The sequence below is a fragment of the Halichoerus grypus genome, chromosome 3 (genome assembly GCF_964656455.1).
Source record: "Halichoerus grypus chromosome 3, mHalGry1.hap1.1, whole genome shotgun sequence".
Classification (NCBI taxonomy): Eukaryota; Metazoa; Chordata; class Mammalia; order Carnivora; family Phocidae; genus Halichoerus; species Halichoerus grypus.
Window position 1 is genome coordinate 49,230,398 of NC_135714.1, and position 26,647 is coordinate 49,257,044.

The 26,647-nt window shown below is 36.8% G+C and overlaps 1 protein-coding gene across 25 annotated transcripts in view; it reads left to right on the plus strand.

Moving 5' to 3' along the window:
• ADGRL3 (adhesion G protein-coupled receptor L3) overlaps positions 1 to 26,647 on the plus strand; it is an 829,369-nt gene that overhangs the window by 631,439 nt on the left and 171,283 nt on the right. For 17 of the 25 annotated variants that reach the window (XM_078068714.1, XM_078068715.1, XM_078068719.1 and 14 more), the window contains 2 exons: positions 15,994 to 16,296; positions 18,411 to 18,514. In XM_078068714.1, coding sequence (XP_077924840.1) covers positions 15,994 to 16,296; positions 18,411 to 18,514 — 407 coding nt within the window. The remainder of the gene's footprint in view (positions 1 to 15,993; positions 16,297 to 18,410; positions 18,515 to 26,647) is intronic. The other 8 variants (XM_078068701.1, XM_078068704.1, XM_078068710.1 and 5 more) reach the window with 1 other exon arrangement.

A 26,647-nucleotide genomic window follows, 5' to 3' on the forward strand; every position in this document is an offset into this window, starting at 1 on the left:
TCCAACACCTTTGCCATATTCTATAGGGTAGAAGCAAGTACAGATCTCACCCATGCTCAAGAGTAAGGAATTACACAAAAGTAGGTAGATAGGGATCAGGGGGGCCACTTAGAAGTCTGTCTGCCAAAGGGAAATTATCTTCTATTTATTTTTGTATTTTATTTAAAAAATGTTGCTATTCATTAAAAGTTAATGGGCTAAATATAAAGTACTTGGTGGTAAAATATACGTATTATTCAGGGAAGCAGAAGGGTGACCACAGATAATTGTCACATAATGCCTATCACTGCTACTTTTTCATATGTATAGAATATTTGCAATAACATCAAAGTGCTCTGTCTATAGTCAACTCACAAAACTATGTTGCTCTATTTGGTCCCCTCTTTCTGAAGACCTATATTTTGTCACTATTAGCTTGCTCACCTCTCTGTTTTATTTTCTTCCTCTGTATTAAGAATTTTCACATTATTTGGTGGTTGGTGGTAGGAGGCTTGGGGAGAGGAAAGGCTATCTTGGGTCCACCACTGCTAGTGATAGGTGAAGGTTCTTCTACATTTAAAATATATAATTGTACATAGGATAAATTGAATAATAACTGAAAGTACCGTGAGTTACATAACACAAAAATAGGTATTGAATCTCTGTTACCATAAATTAAATTTATCTTGTTATAGTAAATTTGTCTTGTTATAATAAATTTTGTTTACTAGATACTTGCTGGGGAACTTTTTCTGTTTACTTTTACTTCAATTATGTGCTGAATCTATACTCTTTGATATGCAGCTATGTTTCTCTTTGCCTTTAATATAAGCCAGATTAATTTCTACATTGTTGGAAATTAATTTTAGCAGTGAGAGTGTGATACCACAAAGGCTATAATATTAAAGAGATTCATTATTAAGCAATGAAGCAAAATATTAATGAATAAGAGTTTTATGATCACATTGAATCTTTTTTCCATTTATGTTCTCTTTTTTTTTTTTTTTTTAAAGATTTATTTATTTATTTGAGAGAGCGAGAATGAGAGAGAGAGAGCACATGAGAGGGGGGAGGGTCAGAGGGAGAAGCAGGCTCCCCGCTGAGCAGGGAGCCCGATGCGGGACTCGATCCAGGGACTCCAGGATCATGACCTGAGCCGAAGGCAGTCGCTTAACCAACTGAGCCACCCAGGCGCCCCTCCATTTATGTTCTCTTAAGATGTACAGATAACTAATTCTTTTCAGATACCATTTGATCTCTGAGATATACTATAAGACATATTCTGTGATATTTAACACATATGTGATGACTGTTAAAGTTGCATTATGGTAGATAGCAAGTGTAGTTTTCACTTTCATAGAATTCAGAATTTCTATTTTATATCATTTGTATTCATAATGTGTAATTTTAGAGGACATGGAATTATATAGTCAAATAGATTTTTTGTTTCCTTCATATAACTTCCTTGTATGTTTGTACCATTTGCATATCTTATATGGATATTCACAAATACACAAAATATTTATTAAGCACCTATCATGTGCCAGGAACTGTTCTGGATGTGAAATATTGCATTATCATTCGTAAGTCTACTTTACCCAATTTTTTAAAGAGAACTAATGCTCATCCTGGTTTAGAGATTTGTCCAAAGTTTCACATCTAGAATGTGCAGGAGCTGGTACTTATAGGCAGATGTCCCTTCATGTGGCTCTGTCTAGCTAGTGGGGTAATAAATGACCACTCCCAGAAAGAATGGATTCCTAAATTCTTATTCTGAATTTATATCCTAAAAATAAAAAAATAAAAAAATACATTGAATACAAATATGAGTAATCCAAAATAACAATTTCATTAATCAGTTCCCATTTCTGCTTACAATCACTATAAATCACAGATATCAAAAGGATTAGTGATTTTTTTTTTTAAGATTTTATTTATTTGACAGAGAGAGACACAGCCAGAGAGGGAACACAAGCGGGGGAGTGGAAGAGGGAGAAGCAGGCTCCCCATGGAGCAGGGAGCCCAATGTGGGGATCAATCCCAGGACCCTGGGGTTTTGACTTGAGCTGAAGGCAGACGCCTAACGACTGAGCCACCCAGGCGGCCCCCAAAGGATTAGTGATTTAACTTAAGTACAGGGAATGGGACACAAGGGGGAAGAGTAGTTGAGATTGAGAATAGTGTTCCAGAAAGACACACTTCCATCATTGAAGGTGAGAAGGGGCCTTTCTGGGGACACAGGAAATAAATCCAGGATGGTTAGAAGACAACAAAGGCAAGGAGGCTTAAGTGGAGAGGTAGGCAGGGTGAGGATTAGTGGGCTTTTTATACCATGTTTAAGGATTTTGACTTTATAGTAAGATCAGTTGGGAGCTTTTAAAGAGCAACAACATCAGATTTGCATTTCTCAGAGGTCACTGCAGGTACAAGGTAAAAGACAGAGTATAGGTACTCATTTGATGATGCAGGGAGATGACTTAACTACCCATAGCTACAACTACCTGGGTGGCCCTCAAGAGCATTACGCTTAGTGAAAAGAGTCCATCTCAAAAGGTGTCATGCCTATGATTCTATTTATATAACACTCTTGAAAGGATGAAACTATAGAGATGGAGAATAGATAAGTGGTTGCTAGGAGATAGCGATGGGGGGGTGGGGACGGATTTGAATACAAAGAGGAGGCACAAGGTAGTTCTTCTGTATGATGGAATGGTTCTGCGTCTTGAATGTGGCAGTGGTTATACAAATCTGTACCTGAGATAAAATCTCTTAGAACATAAGCATGCACCCATAAATGAATGCAGGTGAAAACCAAATACAGTCTGTAGTCAAACTGATACAGTCATATACCAATGCCATTTCCTGGCTTTGATACTCTACTGTAGTTATATAAGATCTCTCCACTGAGGGAAGCTGAGGGAGGGGCTCTTTTTACTATTTTTGCAACTTCCTGTGAGTCTGTATTTATTTTAAAATGAAAAGTTTATTTTTTAAGGCTATTATAATAGAACAGGCTTTTTAAAGAATGGGAATGGTGGTGAAGAATAACGAAAGCAATACTCTCAGTGCATCAGTGATCAAATTTGCAAGTCCTATTATGAATATTTTGTAGTGAATCAAGGCAGTTGATGTGAGAGTGCATTTATTGAACAAATGCTAATTGAGCCCCTCCTCTGTGTCACATGCTGTTCAAGTCATTGAGGATTATTGCTGAGAAAAACAGCAATAGTCTGTCTTCATGGGGACTTTGGGCTACCAAAAAGAGTCTAAAAGTTGGCCTGCAGAGTTTTTTGACACGCTCCTACATGAAGATCAAGTTGTGCTTCCAAGAGATCAGGCTACAGGCAATATCACTTGTGGACTCCTAAATTATGTGGGCCATCTACAATTTTTAATCCATAATAGCTTGATTTTAATCAAATTATATATTTCAATATTGATTTAAAATGGCCCTTTTCTTTCCGATCTTCCCCCTCCCATTTTACTTTCAAAGCTAAACACTGAATATTTTTTTGAAAAAAGTTTTGAAATATCCTGTATGCTCCCAATCCTATTCAGAGCAGGCAAACGATTTTGAAGAAATATTTTTTTTCCTTATTCACATTATTTTTTCTTAAAAAATTATTTCCCATTGGAGTGCAACTAACAGTATCACTGTCTTTTCCAAAGCTGGCTTGGATAAAGTGGGTGGTAAATTACTACTGGGGTTTCAAATGTCCTTCAGAGATTGAGGTGAAAAAGATAAACTTTATAATTTTATTTCAGGCTGGCCTATCTTCTGTTCTTGTTAGAGAAATGCAAAAACTACTTCACCTTTGTAAGTTAGATGGCTATTTATAATTCTCCTGAAAGAAAGTTGATGGCATCTTGGAATAACCTGAATTTGATTATAATAATGTTATATTATTATTGAATGTCTATTGTATGTTAGTATCACCAAAATAAATAATAGGAATCCACATTATTAAAGATAAGGAAATTTTGAATTTCTGGAAGATTAATTTGCCCAAAGCCAAATAGCTAGTAGATGGTAATCTAATATTTGAACATAAAATCAATGCTTTTCCCAGGCTACCTCACTGCCTTTTATTATTAATACAGTAAATGCCCTTTTATGAAGCTTTTGAGGTTTCTTCATAAGTCTCTGAAAATGAACATAACTCTTTTGAAGTAGAGGAGCCCAATATAATCAGTATCCATTTTGTTTACTTATTCTCCCCAGCAGTTTGGAATATATGTGTGATGTGCATGTATTTGTACATATATATATGTGTATGTGTGTGTTTCCTTTTTCTTTTTAGTAGAGAAACCTGGAAATCATTATCCTGTGGGCAGATTCTCCCCGAGCAATTTGCTTCTCTGACCTACTTATCTCTACCTATGGAGTACATGATTCCATCCTCTTAAAAAATAATAATAAGGGATGCTTGGGTGGCTCAGTCAGTTAAGCATCTGCCTTCAGCTCAGATCATGATCGCAGGGTTCTGGGATCGAGCCCCACATCGGGCTCCTTGTTCAGCGGGGAGCCTGCTTCTCCCTCTCCCTCTGCTGCTCCCCTGATGGTGGTGCGTGCCTGCATGCTCTCTCTCTCCCCCCTCCCTCTGACAACTAAATAAATAAAATCTTTTTTTAAAAAAAAGAATGCTTTAAATAATAATAGTAGTAGTAATAATAACCAGGAGAAAGCAAAATGGGGAGGTTTTTCTATATTACTCCATTAATTTGGAATGTGATGGATAGGCATGTTTGGCATGATAGGTGAAAGAAAATAAGTTGTTTGGTGCACAAGTAAGTGAGAAGAAGCTGCTAAATTCTCAACATGAGGACTAGTTGAAAACATTTGCCTTAGATGCCCTGAATTCTATTCCTGAGTCTATAACAGAAAATACCTTGGCCTAATCACTCAATCACCTAATCCTCAGTTCAACATAGACTATTCTACCCTTTCCTTTGCAAAAAAGCAAAATTCAACTGAGTTAATTTGAAGATCTAATTGGTTTTATTCAATGATTCATGAGTTGGGCAGCATCCTATCTAGCAAGTAGAAAGGGACTGCAAAAAGCTATACAAAATGGAAGGTTTTTGTAGATAGGAGGGGGCAGGAAAAGGAAATTTCTAGCAAAGATTGGATTGTTTTAGGCATGGTCACCTTCCTATGGGGAAAAGAAGGGTCCATCAGGCAGACTACTCACTAGTGTTAACCAGGTAATTACAGACTAACTGGTTAAAGGTTACATTCCTAGAAGAAGCTGAAACTGCAATTAGGTTAAGTATTAAGTCTTGGTTTGCTGATGGGGGGCTTAGCACAAGTGACTCCATTTTGGGATCTATTTCCTTTTTTTTTTTAACAATTATTTTAAAGGGAAGTAATTATAAACTAATAGCATCTGTTTAAATATTTAAGTTCCTTGAGAGTCTAGGTCTATAATTTCTGATACTTGTATTTTGACTTTTGAATATTGTGTAAGTAAAAATTTGAAACTGTTGTATATCAAATCTTACAAAATTTAATCTGGAGTAGGTGATCAAATTATTTAATCCAAAATGTCAATGTAATTGAGATACAGTAGTATACATAGATCTTCTGAAAATACTTTGCAAAAGAAAGCATATTTATTCTCACTCACCCAACATGCATGATTGAGTACTTAATGTATCCCAAGAAGTATATTTACATGGAAACAAAGCAGAATGTCAAATTTCCCTGCACTCGGGAAGAGTTGTAAAGTTTAAATGTGATTTTGGCAAATAGACTTAATTTATGTATCAAGTCTATAATCTATATGGTTAAGTCCTTTAGAAGACCATACAATATGGGTGTTGTTGCATTTGAAATTAAGAATCACTTATATGCCAGGGCGCCTGTGGCTCAGTCGTTAAGCGACTGCCTTTGGCTCAGGTCCTGATCCCAGGGTCCTGGGATCGAGCCCCACATTGGGTTCCCTGTTCCGCGGGAAGCCTGCTTCTCCCTCTCCCAATCCCCCGCTTGTGTTCCCTCTCTCGCTATGTCTCTCTCTGTCAAATAAATAAAATCTTCAAAAAAAAAAAAAAAAAATCACTTATATGCCAACTTTACAGCTGCTTTCCTTTTTATTATTTAAATTACCTCAATAAATGAAATGTTTAGTGACTCACCAGTGTGAGAGAGTTGATGGGCACAGTGAAGAGCTACTCTTTAACTTTCCACAACCTATGATAAAATTAGACTGCCCACCCCATAAACTCCTTGAGGAGAGGGACCATGTTATATACAACATGGAAGTCCCGTTCTAGCAGTTAATTGGAACTCCAGTTCATGTCACTCTTAGGTTTATTAGATTAAAAAAATCAATGCTAGAGGTTTTTAAATTTCTGGGGGGGGTTGAAAAATATTTTGAGGTACTTAAAAAGCCGTATAATGTCCTTCTTTTTTCCAGACTCTAAACATAAACAACAAAGCAAATAGCCAAGACAAGTAGCTGTCCTAAAATAGAGCCTTACATTTTATCAGTTTCTTAGAAACTTGTGCAGATATAACAAGACAAGCACATACATATTTTTCAAGCATCTGCAATAGATCAAAGTTACTAAAATTGCATTTCTTTAAAAAAAACTTGAAGCTCAAATGATGAACTCTTCTTCATTCTTCACTGTTCACTTGAGTATTTCATTTCCAAACAGAGGATAATTTTATTTTTCTTGAATTTATTTTAACTTTATACTTAAAAATAAATCATGTATAACCCTTATATTTTGGTATCACTTTATCTTCACAGGTAAACTACAATTCACAAGTTAGTAATAAAACATATGTCACTGCAAACATTAGGCAATAACTCCAGTAACTGGATAACAATGATGTCAGATCTAGGGGAATAAAACACAATATTGAGACTAGAAATAAGGAATTATTCTAAATCCTAACACCAATTCAACTACTTCCCCTCCTTGAATGTTTCACCGGTTGTTGAGAAATCAGGAAATTCAAATCCACTTGAATTTATTTTCCTAGTTTGTTGTTTGCATGGTTTCATAACGACCAGAGTTTACTTAATATTCTCAGAAATTAAAACTTCTAGAAATTTTACAGTAATGAGCAAACCAGCATGCTTCTGTTGATTATAACTCAGGAGTCCTCAGGAATATTTTCATACAGTTTGAAATCAATATATTTCTGTGGTTGTTTCAAATTTAATTATTTATATAATAATAATTGAATGGAGCTAGAGGAGAATTTACATGAGAAGGACTAACTCTCCTTTTGTTTAAGTGAAGGGGCAAACGTCAGTTCAATTCAATCAACGATTATTGAAGGCCTACTATGTCAGTGAGGATCATAGCACCCATACCCAGAAGTCCTCACCTCCTCTCTCAAACCCCATGCTTTTGCTGGTATATATGTATCTCACAGCATTCTAGTCATTCTCATCACCGCCAGCACCTCAGATGTCTGGCCAGTTAGGCACTTGTTCTTCCTACTTCTGCTCTTCGCCCATTCAGCCACTCAAGTGAACCTAAGTTAGATCACGTCACTGCTCTGCTCACAACCTTCCAGTGACTTTCCATACCAGATAAATACCAACCAGAGTCCTCAGCATAACTGTAAAGTCCCATGGGCTGCAGTCCCCGCCACCTCTCCAGTCTCCTTTCATGGTGGTTTTCCCTCGCATACATTGCTCCAGTTACACTGGCCACCTCCTGTTCCTAGGCCTTTATGGACACTGGCTCCTCGATCTGAGAGGCTCCCCAGGTATTCCTGTCTCTCACTCTGCCACTTGTCGCCTTAACAGCAAGGCCGTGCCTGACACCCTATCAAAAATTGCAATTGCCCTCACCCAGCACTTTCTATTACTTTCTGCTGCTTTATTTGTTCTTTTTAATCCTCAGCACTTTTTAATATCTAACATACTGTATATTTTAATTTTTTGTCCTATTTATTATTTATCTCTCCTACTAAAATGTAAGCTTTATGGGGGCAGAGATTTTTAGTTTTTGTCATTTTTATTGTTCACCTCTGTGTCCCCAGCATCTGGATTAGCAATTGGCACATAGGAAGCAATCAATAATTTTTGGTCAAAGCAAGGAATAAATAACAATATTATCACTGATAATAAACATCTATTAATGTATTATTCTCTGTCATTTACTTTGCTAAGTACTTTAAATCCATACTGCCATTTTTTTTTTTTTCTCAAATAAGTATATACGTTATTAGCTCCATGTAGTGGAAAAAAACTAAGGCACAGAGAGGTATTATAATTTGTTCAAAGTCACATCTCTTTCATTTTATTTAATTAACCAGTTTATTCATTTATTTATTTTTAAATGGGGGAGGGGCAGAGGGAGAAGGCGAGAGAGAATCTTAAGCAGGCTCCACACCCAGCATGGTGCCGGACATGGGGCTCAATCTCATGACCCTGAGATCATGACCTAAGCCAAAAGCAGGAGTCAGATGCTTAACCCACTGAGCCACCTAAGTGCCCCAAAGTCACATCTCTTTTAAATGAATATTTATCTCATTATGTTATAAGAAGACATTTCTGCTATTATAGTGTTTTACTAACTCTAAGATTCTCATTATTTCATCTTTTAACATTCATAAGTTGGAATGCACCTAACAAAGATATGTTAGAGTTTAATTAGCAGAGATTTCATTTTTCTAGGTTAAGTGACACAAAGAATAATTGATGATATTGTACATTTAACAGAATACAGTATATTAAAATCTTCTTGAGGTCAGTACTCTCTGCTTCACCTCTGAATCCTTGATGCCCAGCACAATGTGTAATATAAGGCAAACACCAGCAAACATATCCTGAATAAAAAATATAGTTAGTATATTTTTCTTCTATTTCCTATCTTCTCCAGTTGCTTTTCCTATAAAGCCTCTTAGAAAGGGCTTAATGAGGGCAATTATAATTTGTTCAAAGTCACATCTCTTTCATTTTATTTAATTAATCAGTTTATTTATTCATTTATTTATTTTTAAATGGGGGAGGGGCAGAGGGAGAAGGCGAGAGAGAATCTTAAGCAGGCTCCACACCCAGCATGGTGCTGGACATGGGGCTCAATCTCATGACCCTGAGATCATGACCTAAGCCAAAAGCAGGAGTCAGGGCAAAATACTCAACATTTTATTCCCAATACAACTCCTATTACATAATAGTTGATTAGTAAATATGGATAGAATGAATTAATCGTGTAATTCCTAGAGCTGAACTCTCTTATAGGCACATAATATATGCCAGACTTGATACTTAAAAAAAAAGATTTCAAACCTCTATCAGATAATATGGATACACACGAGTTTTAGAGTCAAACTACCTGTATTTAAATGCTCACTTTACCGCTTACGGACTGTGTGAAGTTAGGAAATTCACGTAACTTCTCTGTACCTCAATTATGCATGTAAAGCAGTACCACCCTGCCTGGTATATGATATATGCTCAAAGAAGGCCAACTAATATCTCACATTATTGTTTGCTGCTTGTTTATTGTCTACTTAGGTGCTAAGCAATGTATTAAGTTTTGTGGATTTTACAGTTTTTAACTTTAGGAAAATTAGAAATGCCATAAGCAGAAAGAAATTAGCTCAAAGACAATTACTTCCTCCACTCTTTTTTTTTTTTCCCCCGCACTCTTAACAACAGTGGGCAGGCTGTTTTCTTATGGATCAAGTTGAGGTTCTCAATGTCCCCTCTAGGTTAGTATGCTTAAGAATGAGGTCTCCGTAACCGTGCCTCCGTCGTTTTCCTGTTCTTCTACTTATGAACTTTTAACTTTTGAAAAATTACTGAATCTCTTGGTGCTTCATCTTCACCATTTGTAATATGAAAGTAATTAATAGTACCTCCTCACAGATATGTTGTCAGAATTAAATGGGCCAATTCCTGTAAAAGTACATGTGAGCAGTGTTTGGGACAAATTAAGTTCCAAAACATGAAGACTTTTTCCATATGTGTTTCCGTCATTAAATTTCATCTAAGTTTTAACACCACCCATTGTCTTAATGGAAAGTGAGGGATTTTGTTGGACGTGGTTTGAAATCCTGGTTCAATCACTCGACAGTTATGTGAGCTTGGAGAATTACTTGATTTGACTAATTTCATCTCTGAAGTGAAGGTAAATATATCTATCCAAAGATTGTTAGGAGCATTAAATTAGAACAAATATAAAACATACAACACAGTTCCTGGCATGGTAGGACTAAATATGTAGCAGATAATTTTAATAAGATGTCCCCAAGCCCCCTATTTTGGGTTATTATTTTATATAAGGCCATTACAAATTCATGTTTAATTAGAGCAGATGTTTACCTCTATTTGCAATAAGCATGAGATGCTACAAGAAAATCAGAAAATATAAATGGATTAAATTACAAAAATAAACATGCCTTCACATGGCTGATTAATTTGTGGAATTTCACTATCTTAGCCATAAAGCCACGTATTATGAATGAATTCTGGAAAGAATTGGATAATTTCCTGACAGGTAAAATTAATGTTTCTTTTTCAAACATAGGTGTAATCAAATCTCCTGTAACCATCTGATATCCATGGGGATCAGGCAGAATTTCTCTCTTCTACCCAGGGCACTGCACAAATACCAAAAGCCACTTGCAGTGTTGTTATAGTTTTAGGTTTCTTATTTCCTCTATCAAGCCCTTGGGAAGATTTCTTCAGTAATTGACCTTGGATTTAAATAAATACCTGGAGGGTGGGGAGAAAGAAATGTTTCTGTAGTCAGCCCAAATATTATATGTTGGAATGAAATTAACACAGAAGATTAGTAAAGGGAAAACCCTGAGGAGAGATACATATTTTAGAGAAGAAAGGAAAAAATGAAGGAGAATCAAGAAGAAAGTTCATGCACTTTATGAGTAGAAGGTAAACTTGTATTGTGAAGTTTTATATTCTGTTTTAAACTTACAGTTTTTTAGAAAGTGCCTGTATTAGTCTGCTAGGGCTGCCATAACAAAATACCACAGACTAGGTGACTTAACAGAAATTGATTACTTCACAGCTCTGGCAACTAAAAATCCGAGACCAAGGTGCTGGTAAGGTTGGTTTCTCCCGAGGTCTCACTCCTTGACTTAGAGATGGCCACCTTCTCACTATGTCCTCACATGGCCTTTACTCTGTGAACATGCATCCCTACTATCTCTTCCTCTTCATTTAAGGACAACAGTGCTATTGGTTGAGGGCCCTACCCTTATGACCTCACTGAAACCTTAATTACCTTTTTAAAGGCTCCATCTCCAAATAGAATTATAGGTGGGTTAGGGCTTCAACATATGACCTTGGGGGGAAAAATTAACGATGTCCATCCTCCAAAATAAATGTTTTGTGATCAAGAATAGTAATGTTTTATTAGAATCCTATTTACTTCAGTCCCTTCTTAAAGCATTTGGAAGACTCAGTTGTAGAATGCATGAGATAATTCAGAATGTCATTTTTGATAGCTTATTATAGAAACATGGAATATGGACTTGGGGGACACTGATTTACTTTCTATATGTATGATTATGATTCACTTACCATTTGAGCCTATGTTTTCTCATTTGTAAAATTAGAAATTTGTAGTTACAATTACTCTGCAGTGAATTCAATTAGATAATAAAGACATTGAAAAATGTAAAGCACTATACAAATGTTTGTTATTTTCACTGTTTTCCATTAGAATACTCCACAAACTATAACCTGTAGTAATATTCAAAAAAATATTTATTCTTTTCAAGGCAGATTGAAGGAAAAATAAATTAAGCAAAATAAACCAAAATACAAGAATGAAATAAGCCATGGGCAGTATATTTCAGGGGACAGGAGAATTGAAATTTTCCTCTAGAAATAAGTTAATTATGAGGGAAAATGTTAATATGGACTTTTGTTTAGTTACTTTTATGAAAATAATAAACACAGTGAGCATAGTAACAATGACAGAATAGTAAGGAAAATTACACAATTTTGATAAAGTGTTATATGTAAATAGTCACTCAAATGTATTTTCTTTTATATTCTTTTAACCTTTCCCTGATACACAACCACAACCACATGAGGCATTTAATAACATAGTTTTATTAAACTAGCTGTGTCATCAGGTAAGACTCAATAACCAAATACAGTGAAAAAAGTGTCATATCATTTCGCCCTTCCTGGAAGATAGAGAAAGCCAACTCCTGTGGTGTATGATATGGGCTGGAACTTGGCCAAAGTGCATTGCTATGACTCTTCCATGAATCTACATCTTCTTTTCCAGTATCTAGCAATAAGGCAAGTTCTTTCTTGGGCACTGGTGACAACATGTATATCACTAGTACTTATTCTGCCAAAGTCTGGCATTGAGTGGAACTCTTGGGAGTCTTACATAGCAGTATATGGAATAGAAGGGATGGGGGATAAATTTGACTTTTATTCTGCTAAAAGTCAAATGGAATGAAATGGCCCTGCTTGTAGACACCTCTCTGCAGCACAATTCCAAAGAAGTAAGTTCTGATCCTTAACATTAGTATGTCTGTATTAAACTAAGTCCTTGCAATGTAATATGTAACAATTCAAACTTTAAAAAAATCTCTTTTATCAGTATTCATTGCTTCACCATCAATTTAAATATGAATGTTCTGCAATAGGATTATTTTGGGGAAAAGGAGACTTTGTGTTCTCCCTGCTTCTCTCTGTTTTGAGTTATCTGGTAGTTTTCTTAATGATGGTGTAAAATGCATTTATAAAATAACTTTTCTAGCCTATCAACTATGAGAACTCCTAACTACCCCATTTGCTATTTCCCTCTATTTATCTTTTTCCTTTTTTTGTGATATTTCACAACTGGACCCTCCCCTGCTCCCTTGACCTACCCCTAATGTCCATCTATCTTGACTGAGAGCTAATTTACTGTAGGTCAGACACAAGCTGAGGAAATAATCTTGAACAAAACACATTAGTATGTAACCTCATCTTGGTAAATTTGAAAATATTCCTTGGTGGAGATGGCATCCAAGCAATCCCCAAAGGCTAAACAGAAATTAGCCAGGTGGAAATGGGATCAGAAACACTGCAGCATGTGCAAAAGCCCTGGGGCAGAAAGAACAGGGTACAGCTGGGAAATTACTGGTAATTTTGTATGGTTTAATAGTAGAGCTGAAAGATGAAGAAGCATTACAAATGAGCTAGAGAAATAAACTCATGAAGGGCTTTAGGCACAAAGAAAAGGAGTCCAGTGTTTGTTTAGAGGGCAGACAGAAGTGATTAAAGGGATTTTAATCTGGAAGGTAACATATTCCAATTTCTACCCTACAAGATGCCTCTGGCAAAAGGTAGAGCATTGTTTCAATAGGGTAATTTTAGAGAAAAATAATGAACATTGATTTATTATGTGGTGGTATTGTTAAATACAATTTGGTGTGATACTGTAGTCTTTAAAAATCTGAAATCTGGATCATCATAGAGCACAAAGATAAACATATTAAATCTACGCTAAAAGACAAATCTATTCAAAATTGGTAAGGCCAGAGTCACAGCAAACAAGCATCTTGTGACAGTGTGTCAGTGCTCCTTGTGTATGTTTGTGTGATTGAGACAATAGGCTGGTCAATCTTTTCACTGCGTGTGGGATTATGCAGTTTTATCAGAGCAAAAATGTTTGCAAAACAAGTCTCTTCCCTCCCAGAGCATTATATGCTAATTAAAACATCTAAATGTAGAAAAGTGCATTCATTTAGAAAGCATTCTTCAGTATCTATATAATTCTGAATCAACTACAAATGAGAGATGGCATTATTTAAATTGAAGGAGCTGGAGAAAATGCTTGGAGTTAGCTTTTAACTATTGCCATACTAGTCTATCAAGTGGTATAAAAGTGGAGAAGAACTTTTCTATCAGCCAGAAAACTTTGCACAAAAAAAGGTGCTTGTATCCCAGCAATGACACCACTGACACATGTTTTTAAGGCTAATGCTTAATATTAATAAGAACAATAAGAACAAAATCAGAGTATTTTAATTTTAATTTTTCATTTTAATATTTAACTTTAATATTACAAAATTAATAAGAAAAGAGTATTTAATTTCAATATGAACTTATTTTAATTATTTTAATATTAAATAATATTTAATTTCAAGTTATTAATATTTCTTTATTGTGTTTTTTCTTTTTGAGACATTTCAGCAAATTCAAATGCAAATGATATATATTAGAATCATTTCTACTGTTTAAATTTTAAGAATTCAGTTTTACTTATGTTGCTAAATTTTATATCTGAGTTGTGTTAAACGTTAGTGTCAATTTTTTTGAATTCTGAATTTTGATTTTGCAAACATTGATATTGAAATCCCAGTAATGCCATTTTGTTCTGGTGTTGCTTTCACTGGCAAAAAAGGTTAAAAGGCTGCCGTACTCGTCCACTGCTGATGGTGGGGGGAGTGCGGCTGGTGGTGATTGGGAAGAGAGAAAAAATAGAGAAATGAGACAGAATCAATGAGACTTTGGGAGATGTGGTGTCAACGGAAGAAGGGGAGAAAAAAGATACTCTTTCTTCCTTCATGAACTTTGTGTCAGTGAAGTTATGAACATTACATTCACATAGAGTGAGAACCCAAGAGGAAAGACGAAAGCCTAGAAGAAAGGAAGAGGAAACAGAACAAGCAAGGAGACAGCTAGAAAAATAACATCACTTCAGAAAATGCTACAAGTTCAGTGATTAAATGTGCAGAAAATCCATACCCCTTCCTACTGCCGTCTCTATCTTGTTTTTGGAAGCTTTATACGTACCACCTACACTGTGATAGATGTGGCACCTCTTCCAGGGCAGCAGAGTCAAGTTGATGACATGTTAAAGAAAGCAGACAATGAATGACAAACACCTAGAGGCTCAGCACAGGACTCCCTGAGTTCCATAAACCCGAGCTACTTGGAATCTGGCTAGAGCCAGGGCCCCTGGGGTTATTGCCAGTAAATGAGGTTAAGTTAGGAATGCAATGTCTGTATGTGGAGCACTGGCATACTCTTGCCTTCCTTTGATGGAAATATAAATATATTTTCCCCAGAAAGATGATTCTCTGCAGTGATAATTTCCATGGTATTGTTAGAACATTCCTTTGGATATGTTCTAGGCTTAATAACCTATTTATATCTGGTCAAGGAACCTTACCAGTTTTATTTGGAATTTGGAATACATTTCCCCATCTTAAGAAATCTAGTTAGAAAATAATTTATGAGGGTACCTGGGTGGCTCAGTCGTTAAGCGTCTGCCTTCAGCTCAGGTCATGATTCCAGGGTTCTGGGATCGCATCCCACGTCAGGCTCCCTGCTTGGCAGGAAGCCTGCTTCTCCCTCTCCCACTCCCCCTGCTTGTGTTCCTGCTCTCACTATCTCTCTCTCTGTCAAATAAATAAATAAAATCTTTAAAAAAAAAGATAATAATTTATGAGACAACTAAATCGGCCACAACTTATACTTTACATTAGTAAATGTCAAGTTTGAGAGTTTTGTTAAGATGGGTCAGTTCTAAGAGCATCAGGGAGATCATCAAGCTACTTCATGTTAAAGAGACCATACTCAGAATTGTTCTTTGCTTTTTAGCTGGAGAGCACTTTAAATTTTAATGCCTTTTTTTTTTCTGATCCCTCTCCCCTAATTGCTTTATCTTTAGAAATTCGTGTGATACTTAATGTGAAAAGACTATTACAATAGCTCTCTCCCATTCTACTAAGTTTGAAAATTCTAAAGTGAGTGCTCTAAGTATCAATCCTGTAATGGTTAAAAAGGCCTGAAGCATTATGAAGCTTACTGAAGAGTTGGGCTGTGCTGTAATTTTGTTTTCTGTGATTTGAGTTGAGTGGAACCATGAACAAGCTGATGTTTGGCGTGGGTCAGATGGCTGTCATGGTACTGAGGTGGCATTCAGATACTTTGGTACTGGCTTAGTTTTTTTTCCATGTTGAAGGCTCTTTGAACTGCCAAATAAAAATGGTTTCTAAAGTATTAGGACACCTTGAGGTGATGAGCAAGCAACGTAGGTGTTTTCTTTTGAATTTTATTTCAGAAATCTCTACCACAGGACCTCTTGGCATGGGAAGCACCACCACCAGCACCACCCTACGGACCACAGCATGGAGCCCAGGCAGGAGCACCACCCCATCAGTGTCAGGAAGACGAAACCGGAGCACCAGCACCCCGTCTCCAGCTGTGGAGGTGCTTGATGACATGACCACACATCTGCCATCGGCATCGTCCCAAATCCCAGCTCTGGAGGAGAGCTGTGAAGCTGTGGAAGCCCGAGAAATCATGTGGTTTAAGACCCGTCAAGGACAGATGGCCAAGCAGCCGTGCCCTGCGGGAACAATCGGTAAGTATGTTCTGCAGAGCGAAGCTAAAGGTCTTTTGTTAGGTTAGCTTGCTTTTCTTGCAGTTTTTTCCTTTAGTCTTTTGCTTGTTCATTACTGCATATTTTTGTGACTTTGCTTGATTGAATTCTGAACTCAGCTGAATTGCAATTTAAAGCAGTGTATTGTTGGAGTTTGAAAATACATTGTGGAGAAGTCACCAGTGAGGATTTGGTGCGTATCCATGTGAGGCCAGTGGTTTTTTTTGTCCTTGGTGTGAGGGCTGTGGGGGAAGTTACCGTTAGGCTGTGGATGTCCCGGCTGCTCTGGAAAGCCAGCCCGTCTCTGCGGCAGCCCCAAGCGAATCACTGGATTGCTGGGAGCTTGTTCTCATGCTTTTCACCAACTGTCAAATGTTGAGAACAGAAAAGGAGGTGGTGGACTTCTCCATTAGAAGATGATCATTGAAATGACCTAAAACTTCACAAAATATAAAGTTCGACCACCCTTTTGATAAGTCAGTGTAGCTGTCCTTTAATAGCCAGAGGTTCTTCACAGAGTCAGGAGCCAGTCTCCCATCCCTCAACACCCCCTAGAGAGAGCAAGAGCCGTTGTTTTCTCTAGGAGATAGTTCAGAGCTAAATAGTTCTTCCCTCTCTCCCGCTCATTTTTTACTGATGTGATCGATAATATCCCCAAGTAGTAACCATATTATTATTTACAATTTTTATGCCAGAAATAGCCTGGTTTTCTTATTATGACATACATTGCTCTTCATAAAACTAATATTTGATACACTAAATAAAATTTGCCTTATTCCATAAAATATGTAAATAAAGTAAATGTACGATAGATGTACGATACAAGCAATCAGGACTATGTCTTTGGGTGTTATTGATTTGGCTACTTTAAACGGGTTTGTCTTAGAACGGTTCCAACGTGGATATATCATTCTGAATCCTATAGTTTGTGAAGTGGTAGAAAGACCAAAAAGAATATTGGCTTTTATGAAAGTGCACATTTAATTTCTTTTTTCAGCAAAGTGTTTAAAAATATTCTGAAATCTTTCTTCCCTTTATGAAAGGGTGTAATGTTTAGTTCTAAAGTTTTCTGTGGTACTGAAATCCGTTTGGTTCCAACAGTTTGAAACCTTGTCTCTTAGCACTGTCCCCTTCGTTCTGGGCCTCAGTTCCTTTATTTCTAAAAGAGAAATAATAACATCCCCCCCCGCCCCCGAACACTTCAGATGTTTGTTGTGAAGGTGAGTGAAATACTTTATTTGAAAGCAGTTTGAAAACTACACAGCACTATAGAAGTATGTCATTATTGTTCTGTGAAAATTGGGAGAGAGCTTTAAAGGAAACCAAACCTTCTGGAGCCCTCCCAGGTGAATGTCCCTATGCTACAATCTTATTTTTAACCTTTTCTCTGTCCCTTCTGCTGTGGTCCTGTTCAGACCCACACAGGCTGTCACTTGAATTATTGTAATAGCTTCCCCCAAACCTTCACATCTCCCCGCTCAGATTCACCCTCCATGCTGCTGCCACAGTTATCTTTCTAAAACCTTAATCAGCTCATTTCTCTCCTCTGCTTAATGTTCATTGATTTTCCAGCACCCACAGGTGGCAGACAAGGGAGTTTATGATCTGACTTTGCTTGCCTTTCCAAGTCCATTAAACACAACTCCCCTATATAGTAGACCTCAATTTAAAACATTTGAAGTTTCCCAAGGACGACATATTTTTTTCTGTACCTGGAATGCCCTTTCTTACCTTGTTTTCCCGAAAAACCTGCAGACTGATTCCTTTAAGACTCAGCTGCTGCCTTGATTCTGAAAACTCACACAATCAGCCCCATAGAGGCAGGTACCGCATCACTCTAATTTATGAAATTGTTTCCTGTATCTGGTGTAGTTGCCAACAAGTGCTTTAAAAATATTGAATGATTTTGTTTGTTCTGTTGCAATTCTCCAATGTCAGTTGTTTGTCAGGCGCTGTGTGTGGTGTTTTAACAAACATTATCTTAGTTTAATGATCTCAGTTTTGCCTTTGTTCATATTTAAACATCACACAGGAAGTCTTTGTAAGCAAGATGGTTTGAATATTTAAAGCAGAGCTATTTTTTCTCATTATTTTAGGAGTATCAACTTATCTCTGTCTGGCTCCTGATGGAATCTGGGATCCCCAAGGACCGGATCTTAGCAATTGTTCTTCTCCTTGGGTCAACCATATAACACAAAAGGTAAATCGTGTGACTGACCAGGGAGGTTTTCCCAAACCTAGATCTTCTGTTGTTGATTATAACTCTTGCAAACAAAATAGTTAAGATTTTTTTTAATTAATGTGGAAATACTCTCACATTTTAATTCTCTTTAAGATTTAGTGACAACATTTGATAACGCTGTGTGCTAATCTAGAATTTTGTTGTTTTTAAAGGGCAAATCTGTGAACTTCCTCTAAGCCAGGCACTATTGCTTGTAATAATTTTATTATTAATAAAATTTTTATGATATTGTGAACTCCAGATATAAAAGTCCAAGAGGCATTATAAATCAAGCAAGCAAAAGCTTCTAGCATACGTGCATATGGGTTTTCCTGTGGAAATAATAATTACCAAAAAAAGTCTACCTTTGGAATCTTAAGCTATTTGATAAGTGTTCTGTAACCTAATCATTTATCAGTGTTAAAAGTATACATATGTGTGACAGAATCTTGCAGACTCAAATTTTCAGGGCTTGTTTAGTTGCAATATGTTGAACATTTTTATTATTAATGCACTGTGGGGCTTTGAATTGATTTCATTACAAACAGAGACCAGATGTGCATTTATGCCAAAAGGGCTATGGGATGAATCCTTATTATAGCAATTTGTGTGGATTTATGCACTCCTAAAGTGAAGAGTCCTTCTATGGCACATTAGCTAGGCTGAGGAATTTCTGAAAGAGATTTTTTCCTGAGAAATATTACAAATGATGGCCTTACTAAAAGCCTGTCTGTGCCATTTGCTCTTTTCTCTATTTGTTTTTAACCAGGCTGATCCTCAATAATATACTGTATAATAATCCATAAATATCTACCCAGTAGATCATTTAGCAGATGAGCCATAACTATCTATTTACCCTAAATCATGGAAGAACAGTGGTTATATTGACTCTAGTTACCCTCTTACATATGCATCTCCATACTTGTTGCTATTCATAATGATGCTTCTCCAATTTCAGCACTGTTCCTGCCACAGTTTTTATGTCCTTTGATTTTATTACAATGTAGCTCAGACCCCAGGGCAAATAACTCTTGCTGGATGTGATCAGATTAAGAGATCAGTAGCATATCTCCTTACATTAGCAACTTTTAAAAAATACTCCCTACATACTTAGCCCAGGGGGTAATATTAATTCAGTAATAATTCACCTAGAAAGCTGAGTGTTTTCATGATAATTCCTGAATATAGTTAGACTATTTCATTGCAGGAATTACTGGGTGACTTTAACTGATAATGATGCTTAATTCTTTTCTTTCCTCTGCAGACCTTCTAATCTTGACAAAAGAGATTAATTCTTTGCAAAGACCAGACAGCTGTTGCCCATTTGATTTATGGATGGGTGTTTTTTTTTTTCAATATAACGAATATGTTCCATATTCCAGAGCATTTCTGTTTAATACTGTAGAGTCTGTAAAATTATGTAATATTACAATTATATTAAGATTACAGCATTTAGGCAGTGGAATTTATAATAATGCCTTAGCTTTATTTCTTAGAAGTTTATAAAATCTTCAAAAGTGTAACAGGAGGCTTTGGAGCACCCTGAATCAGATTATTTAACTAGCCCAAGGTCAGTGTTGGAGCTGGGTTTTTAGCTGGGTCTGCCTTTATCAAGACATCATGCGTAGCCACAACACTGATTACACTGTGCCCAGATTTTGACTGCCTTTATATCATACTTACTTTCCTAGTCTCTCTTTACTTTTGTCCACCCTTTTACCTGGTGTGTCCCTCATACCTCCAAATTTTTATGCTATTCGTGGAATATAAATGGTAGTTGAATAGGTTTCTTAACCACAAAACTCCAAAACTTTTAAATATTAACATTGTAAACCTCCAAGAGAGAATTTGTATGCAGTATTCACAGAGCGATTTGTCTAAATTATCTCCCTGCTCCCCAAAGCATCTTTCACAGAAGTCATACCTTAGCTCATTTCCTCTGTCAGTACCGGAGTCCCAACAACAAACAGACGGAACATTCGAATAGGGTTTGTTTACAGTGTTATTGGCGGAGCAAAGGTGAACTGCAAGGCATTGAGCAGGAAGGCCGTGCTAGTAACAGAGGTGGAACTGCTCCCAACCCCAGGCCTGTGGTTGCTGTGTCAAAGGAGTGACTAAAAAATGGAAGCAGATGTCTTTGAGAGGAAAGTTGACCTACGGACAGAAGAACAGACAGAGATTCAGTCTAGCCTCAGGCAGCTTTTCAGAAAGAGACCTAGGGGAATAAATACCCTGACCTCACTTTCCCTCCTCCTTACATTCACTTGCCCACCTTCCCCATTGGACAAACTCAGTGGAAGCCAGAGAAAAAGGGCGCTCTGAATAACATCCTAAGTTCACCCTGTAGGGCAGAGAGCAGGATGGAGGAGGATGGAAAGTGGCCTTGAACCAAGAATTGGAAAGTACCCAGCATACTTCTCAGCTTTGCGCTTCCCTTTTCATCCCTCCTCCCTTTCCCACCCTCTCCTCCTTTCTCTTTGCACTGCCCCCCACCTCCCAGTCTTCCCCATCCCCTCTGCTCTGCTCTTAAATTCCCCCTTTTTCTAGTGGATTTTTTTTGTCATGTTGAAAAATTAAAGTAAAATAGCTATTTTTCATGATCCATTCCTTCTCTCTTCCCCCTTTTGTTGTCCTGTGAACTTCAAACTTTTAAAATAAAGGAACACTTTTACCTCTTGTGAAAGCATAGATGAGAAAAGAAAGGAGGGAGTGACTCTCTGTAAACAGTGTATTCAGTTTCCCCTCCTCAAGAGTTCAATGAGTGAAAGCATCTTGGAATGTGAGGTACCTCCTTTATGACTTTGTAGTGTTTCTGGGGAATTGTTGAGGGCTTTCGAGGAAAGAACACCTCTGGATCAGTCTCTGTATCTATACCATGGGGAGGATCATTCTTTTCATTATTGATAATACTGTTCACCCACTGTGTGTTTGGCACCACTGTATACACAAGTATACACAAATAAATGGATCAGGATGCTTACTTTAGTTTGAAGAAGCAAACTATATTTTCTTGTTTGTTAAGAAGTGAGTGATGTCCCCCACCTGCATCCTTGCAGTCAGACCATGAGAGAGGAAGAAAACAGGCAAAGAATCTTGATGGCTTCTGATTCACAAATGAATTCAGGCTACTTACGTACAGGTGAAATTATAGATTAAATTTTGTGCGGTGATAAAGAGTGGATTATATTTTATTAGAGAAAATGTAAGCCTCTAAAGTCAGAATTTCATGAAGAAATTTATTACAAACTAGCCAGAATACTTTCATAATGATGAGATTTAATAAAAAGCATAATTTGTACAGAAAGAAAAAGGCAAAAGTTGTACACAAAGGAGCCTTTACCCCAGCAACAATAGAGAAGGGAGCAGGAAGAGAGAAAAATTGGTAGGTAGTTTCATAGATGGATGGGTGGATGGATGGATGGTTGGATGGATGGATGGATGGTTGGATAGAAGGAAAGGCAGGTTCAAAGATAAATAGATGGATGGATAGAAAGATAGATTGGTCTTCTTCTTGAAAAGCCAGCAAATTTAGTTCAGAGCTTGGGCTCTTCAATCCTATGTAGCAAAATACTCTATTTTCTCACCTTAATTACTGCTTGCTAAAATACAGTCTCTGGTTTTAGCTTGATCTCTAGATTACACTCAGATTTTCAAAAAGGAGTTTATATTTTCTATGTTGCATACCTTTAAAGAGCTTACTGCACTTTACAGTTCCTCCAGTCTTTTTCAATTTAAAATTCTTTGAAATTACAGTTTTGAATAGCTTCCATATTTCTTTGCATATGAAGTGAGTTATGCTTCCTACTTCATTACCTGGTTCAACTATTATATGGAAAAGAAATGCCTGAATTGTCACTGGAAAATAGTCTTTCTATTTCTAGCAAACTGAAGAGTCTTGTCCTTTGTTTGTTCACAAGCTACTGACAGATTTTGAGATAAGTAGAGTTCTTCCTGCATTTTCTAAAGATGTGAAGATCCAGAATTGTAGTGATTTTACAGTATAAAATAAGCCAATTATCTGCCTGGGAAGACTAGGTTGAATCCTATCACCCAGATTTTATATTCTTCATTCTTTAAATCTCTGTAGAGTTAATATGGAATGAAAACAAATTACTTCTTAATTTTTCAGAGACTGGTAGGGTTTCTAGGACTTCAGGCCTATTTAACCTACTTTCAGTTGTAAGATAGAAGCATTTAATTGTTTATATACCTTCTTGACTCTGATTTATAGCAAAATAACATAAGTAGATCTTTCAAAGAAATGATAGCTAGATACTTAAACACTATGAAAAACTCTTTCATGAATTGTTTTGGCACCCGATTAATGTTTGATGTAATAAATCTCAGAAAATTCAAAACATTTCAAAGAAAATTGTTTTTACATGTGTCAAAATTTGAAATGTAAATAGTATCTATCTCTGTCGTAATTATTATCCTTTATTATCCTTAACTAAAGCTGCAGGTTTCCCCCCTCCCATTCATGTCCTGGATATAATCTCGCCATTTCAATACAGGCATTAATTTACTAATCCTCACAGAACTCATAAGATTTCTCAGTGTGCATGTGTTTATTTCTGAGAAATAACTTCAGTAGAATTTAGAGCAAAAAATGTTAGAGAACAGACATCTTCATTAGGTCTGTAAGCAAGGATATGAAGAGTAACATTATTTCAACCCTTTTGCACAGAAGACTTGAGGCAGATTCAAGATATGCATATATCTGTTGTATAGAAATAAGATAATTGTGGGCCATGACTACTGTGGTGACAGAAATAAATAGAGCAATCAGAAAGACCATAGAGTAGCCTCTGGATGCCACTGGAAAGAATATGGTCCGTGGAAGCCTAGTCTGGAAAGGCAAACTTTGAGCTATGAATGTTAAGGTCACAATGGCTGTTGGAGAATCCAGTTAATGACAACACCTTGGAGTTCCTCCCTTTCCTTCCCCTCCCACAGCCAATGGAAGAGTGGGCCTGTTGGTGTTCTTATAAATCTCTCCCGAATCAGGCCACTTTTCACCACTGCTACCCTAATCCAACACAGCTTCTGCTGCTGGAGCTCTTAGCAAGGTCCCTTTCATCCACTCCAGAACCCTCTAATCCATTCTGACTGATTTGATTTCAAATACAACTCTGATTAGACCACTCCTGTTTAGACACGTTAGTACCTTCCCTCGCTCTTAGCGCAGTTCCCAAAATCTTCATCATGACTTCTGAAGGGGACCACTTAATCTGCCCCTTGCTCACCTCTCCAGCGGCCTAAATCCCACTTAGAGCCCCCTTTGTTCAGTTCCCCTAGGACCCGTGTCCCTCCCTCCTAAAGTGTCCTCTCTGCCTAGAGGCCCTCCCCTACCTCCCAACCCAATTCTCTTCCCATTCCATCTCACATTCAACATTATTCTCTAGAAAAACACTTCCTAAATTATTCCCTAACTACAGACACTAGGGTAAAATGCCCTTAAACTTGCGTCTGTATTGCACTCAACAAAATTAAAATTAAATAATTCTTTAGTTAATTTATTAAAAACCCTTTCCATTGCTAGTATGTAAGCTCCTTTTTTTTTTTTTTTTAAAGATTTTATTTATTTATTTGACAAAGAGAGACACAGTAATAGAGGGAACACAAGCAGGGGGAGTGGGAGAGGGAGAAGCAGGCTCCCCGCTGAGCAGGGAGCCCAATGTGGGGCTTGATCCCAGGACCCTGGGATCATGACCTGAGCTGAAGGTAGACGCTTAATGACTGAGCCACCCAGGCGCCCCTGTACGCTCCTTTTTATTGGGAACCATTTTATTCAGTATTGTAGCCTCAGACTTTAGCCCAGTGCTATTAGAAATTCACGTGTTAGGGGCGCCTGGGTGGCTCAGTTGGTTAAGCTTCTGCCTTCAGCTCAGGTCATGATCCCAGGGTCCTGGGATTGAGCTCCAAGTGGCATCGGGCTTCCTGCTCAGCGGGGAGCCTGCTTCTCCCTCTCCCTCCGCCCTTCCCCCTGCTTGTGCTCTTTCTCTCTCTCTCAAATGAATAAATAAAATCTTTAAAAAAAAGAAATTCATGCATTAATTAAAGAACAATGAACATATAGACTGAATAATTGTTGAAATTATAGAGACAGTCATCCTATTTTTTAAAGTAAGATACAATATATATTTACCACATATGCATACACAATGTATACTATGTAGGTATCAATATTGAATTCTGAAGGTAGAAAAGTGTATTTTTTCTTTCCATTGTACCTACAGTACCCTGTCTTCCCAAATCACAGTTATTCTAGTTGTTAATTTCTATTGCCTTCCCACCCTATTTCTAGCCTGTTCATTACCCCTCTACTATATTCCCATAATACCTCATATACATTTCTGTAATTAAAATTGCACTGTTGCATTATTATTACCTGTCTTTATGCCCTACCCCCACCGCCATCCTAACAGGTAGAATGTAAGGTTTGTGAGTATAAGAGCTATATAACAATCATTTTTATTTCCTCAGGAAATGACGAGTGTCCAAATGATTATTGAATGAATGGAAGATTTTTACTATGATTTCTTAAGTTTTAAGAGGATCAGGATCAATTTTTATTTTACTTTAAAAACATACTTTCCACATTTTTATTATAAACATTTTTATAACTTAATTGTACTTCAGTGTTTTTTCTTTCTTTACCTTACAACTTTCTTTTTGGTGAATATTGAGTTTCAGAGTTCTTTGGCGGACATAATTAGATTTATTCTTCATAAATAAACACTTCTTGAATGCTAAAATACAGCTACTATTTTAAGACAATCCACCAGTGATTTTCATATTTGATTCACTGTTTTACCACACTAGATTATCTGCTGTTGACACTTAGATAGTGAACACCATCATCTTTTATGTTGAGAACAGTTATATTTTGACTTATTAGTCATCTACATTTTTAACTTTTTGATGACTGTACATAAACAAAAAGCTTAAATTTTTATGTAAGGAAACTACGTAGGCCTTCTTTCCACCTTTTCATGTCCCACCCTAATACTATAATAACAAATTTGAAAACTATGCTTATACATCTACACAGAAAAAAAAGAGAAATGAAATAACAGTATGAAAATACCAGTTGTTATCAATTCTTATTTTTTCTCTGTTTGAGAAACAATTTTGCTTTTCATAATATTCCCTGATAGATTCATCAAAGTCAGTACTTGCCTCCTTAGTTTCAAAGAAAGGAAATAAGGAAAATATATTACCAAGTTCAGTAGATCTCAAACTTTTTTCAAATTTTTTTCAACAAGTAAATCAAAAGAGGTCTTCCTCTGCCCTGACATTTCTCATAGAAAAAATAATATGTGGGGGCACCCGGGTGGTTCAGTTAGTTAAGCATCTGCTTTGGGCTCAGATCATGATCCCAGGGTCCTGCTATCAAGCCCTGCATCCATTGGGCTCCTGCTGAACAGGGAGCCTGCTTCTCCCTCTCCCTCTGCTGCTCCCTCTGCTTGTGCTTTCTTGCTTTCTCTCTATCAAATAAATAAATAAAATCTTAAAAAAAAAAGAAAAGAAAAAATAATATGTGGTAATAAAGGCATAGAAGAAAACAATATAACAACAAAGGTTATAGAACAATTATACAATACAATGATTAACAAAGTAAAACCATAAAGTTCTACAAATATATTCATTTTTATAAGAATAGCATAGATGGAAACTACAACAAATGCCATCACATTAAAATCATGCATTGATTAAAAGAACATTCCCTCAGACAATTATAGGAATTCCAGCTACTGGATATTCATACGCACAGGAAGAGTTTTTCAAAGTTACCAAGCACTTCTATCATGTGTTTAGACTTACTAAATGGAATACTGAATTTGAATACTTAGCGAATACTAACATCTCACTAATTGAATTAATGAATACCAAATTTTATAAATCATTCATTGATTACTAGATTGCCAGGAAGCAGCCTTAAATTGTATGTAAAATTAAAATGTATGAATTATTATCACATTTATGTCACTCGGTGACCACTTAAAAGTACTTTCATGGGCGCCTGGGTGGCTCAGTCGTTAAGCGTCTGCCTTTGGCTCGGGTCATGTTCCCAGAGTCCTGGGATCGAGCCCCACATCGGGCTCCCTG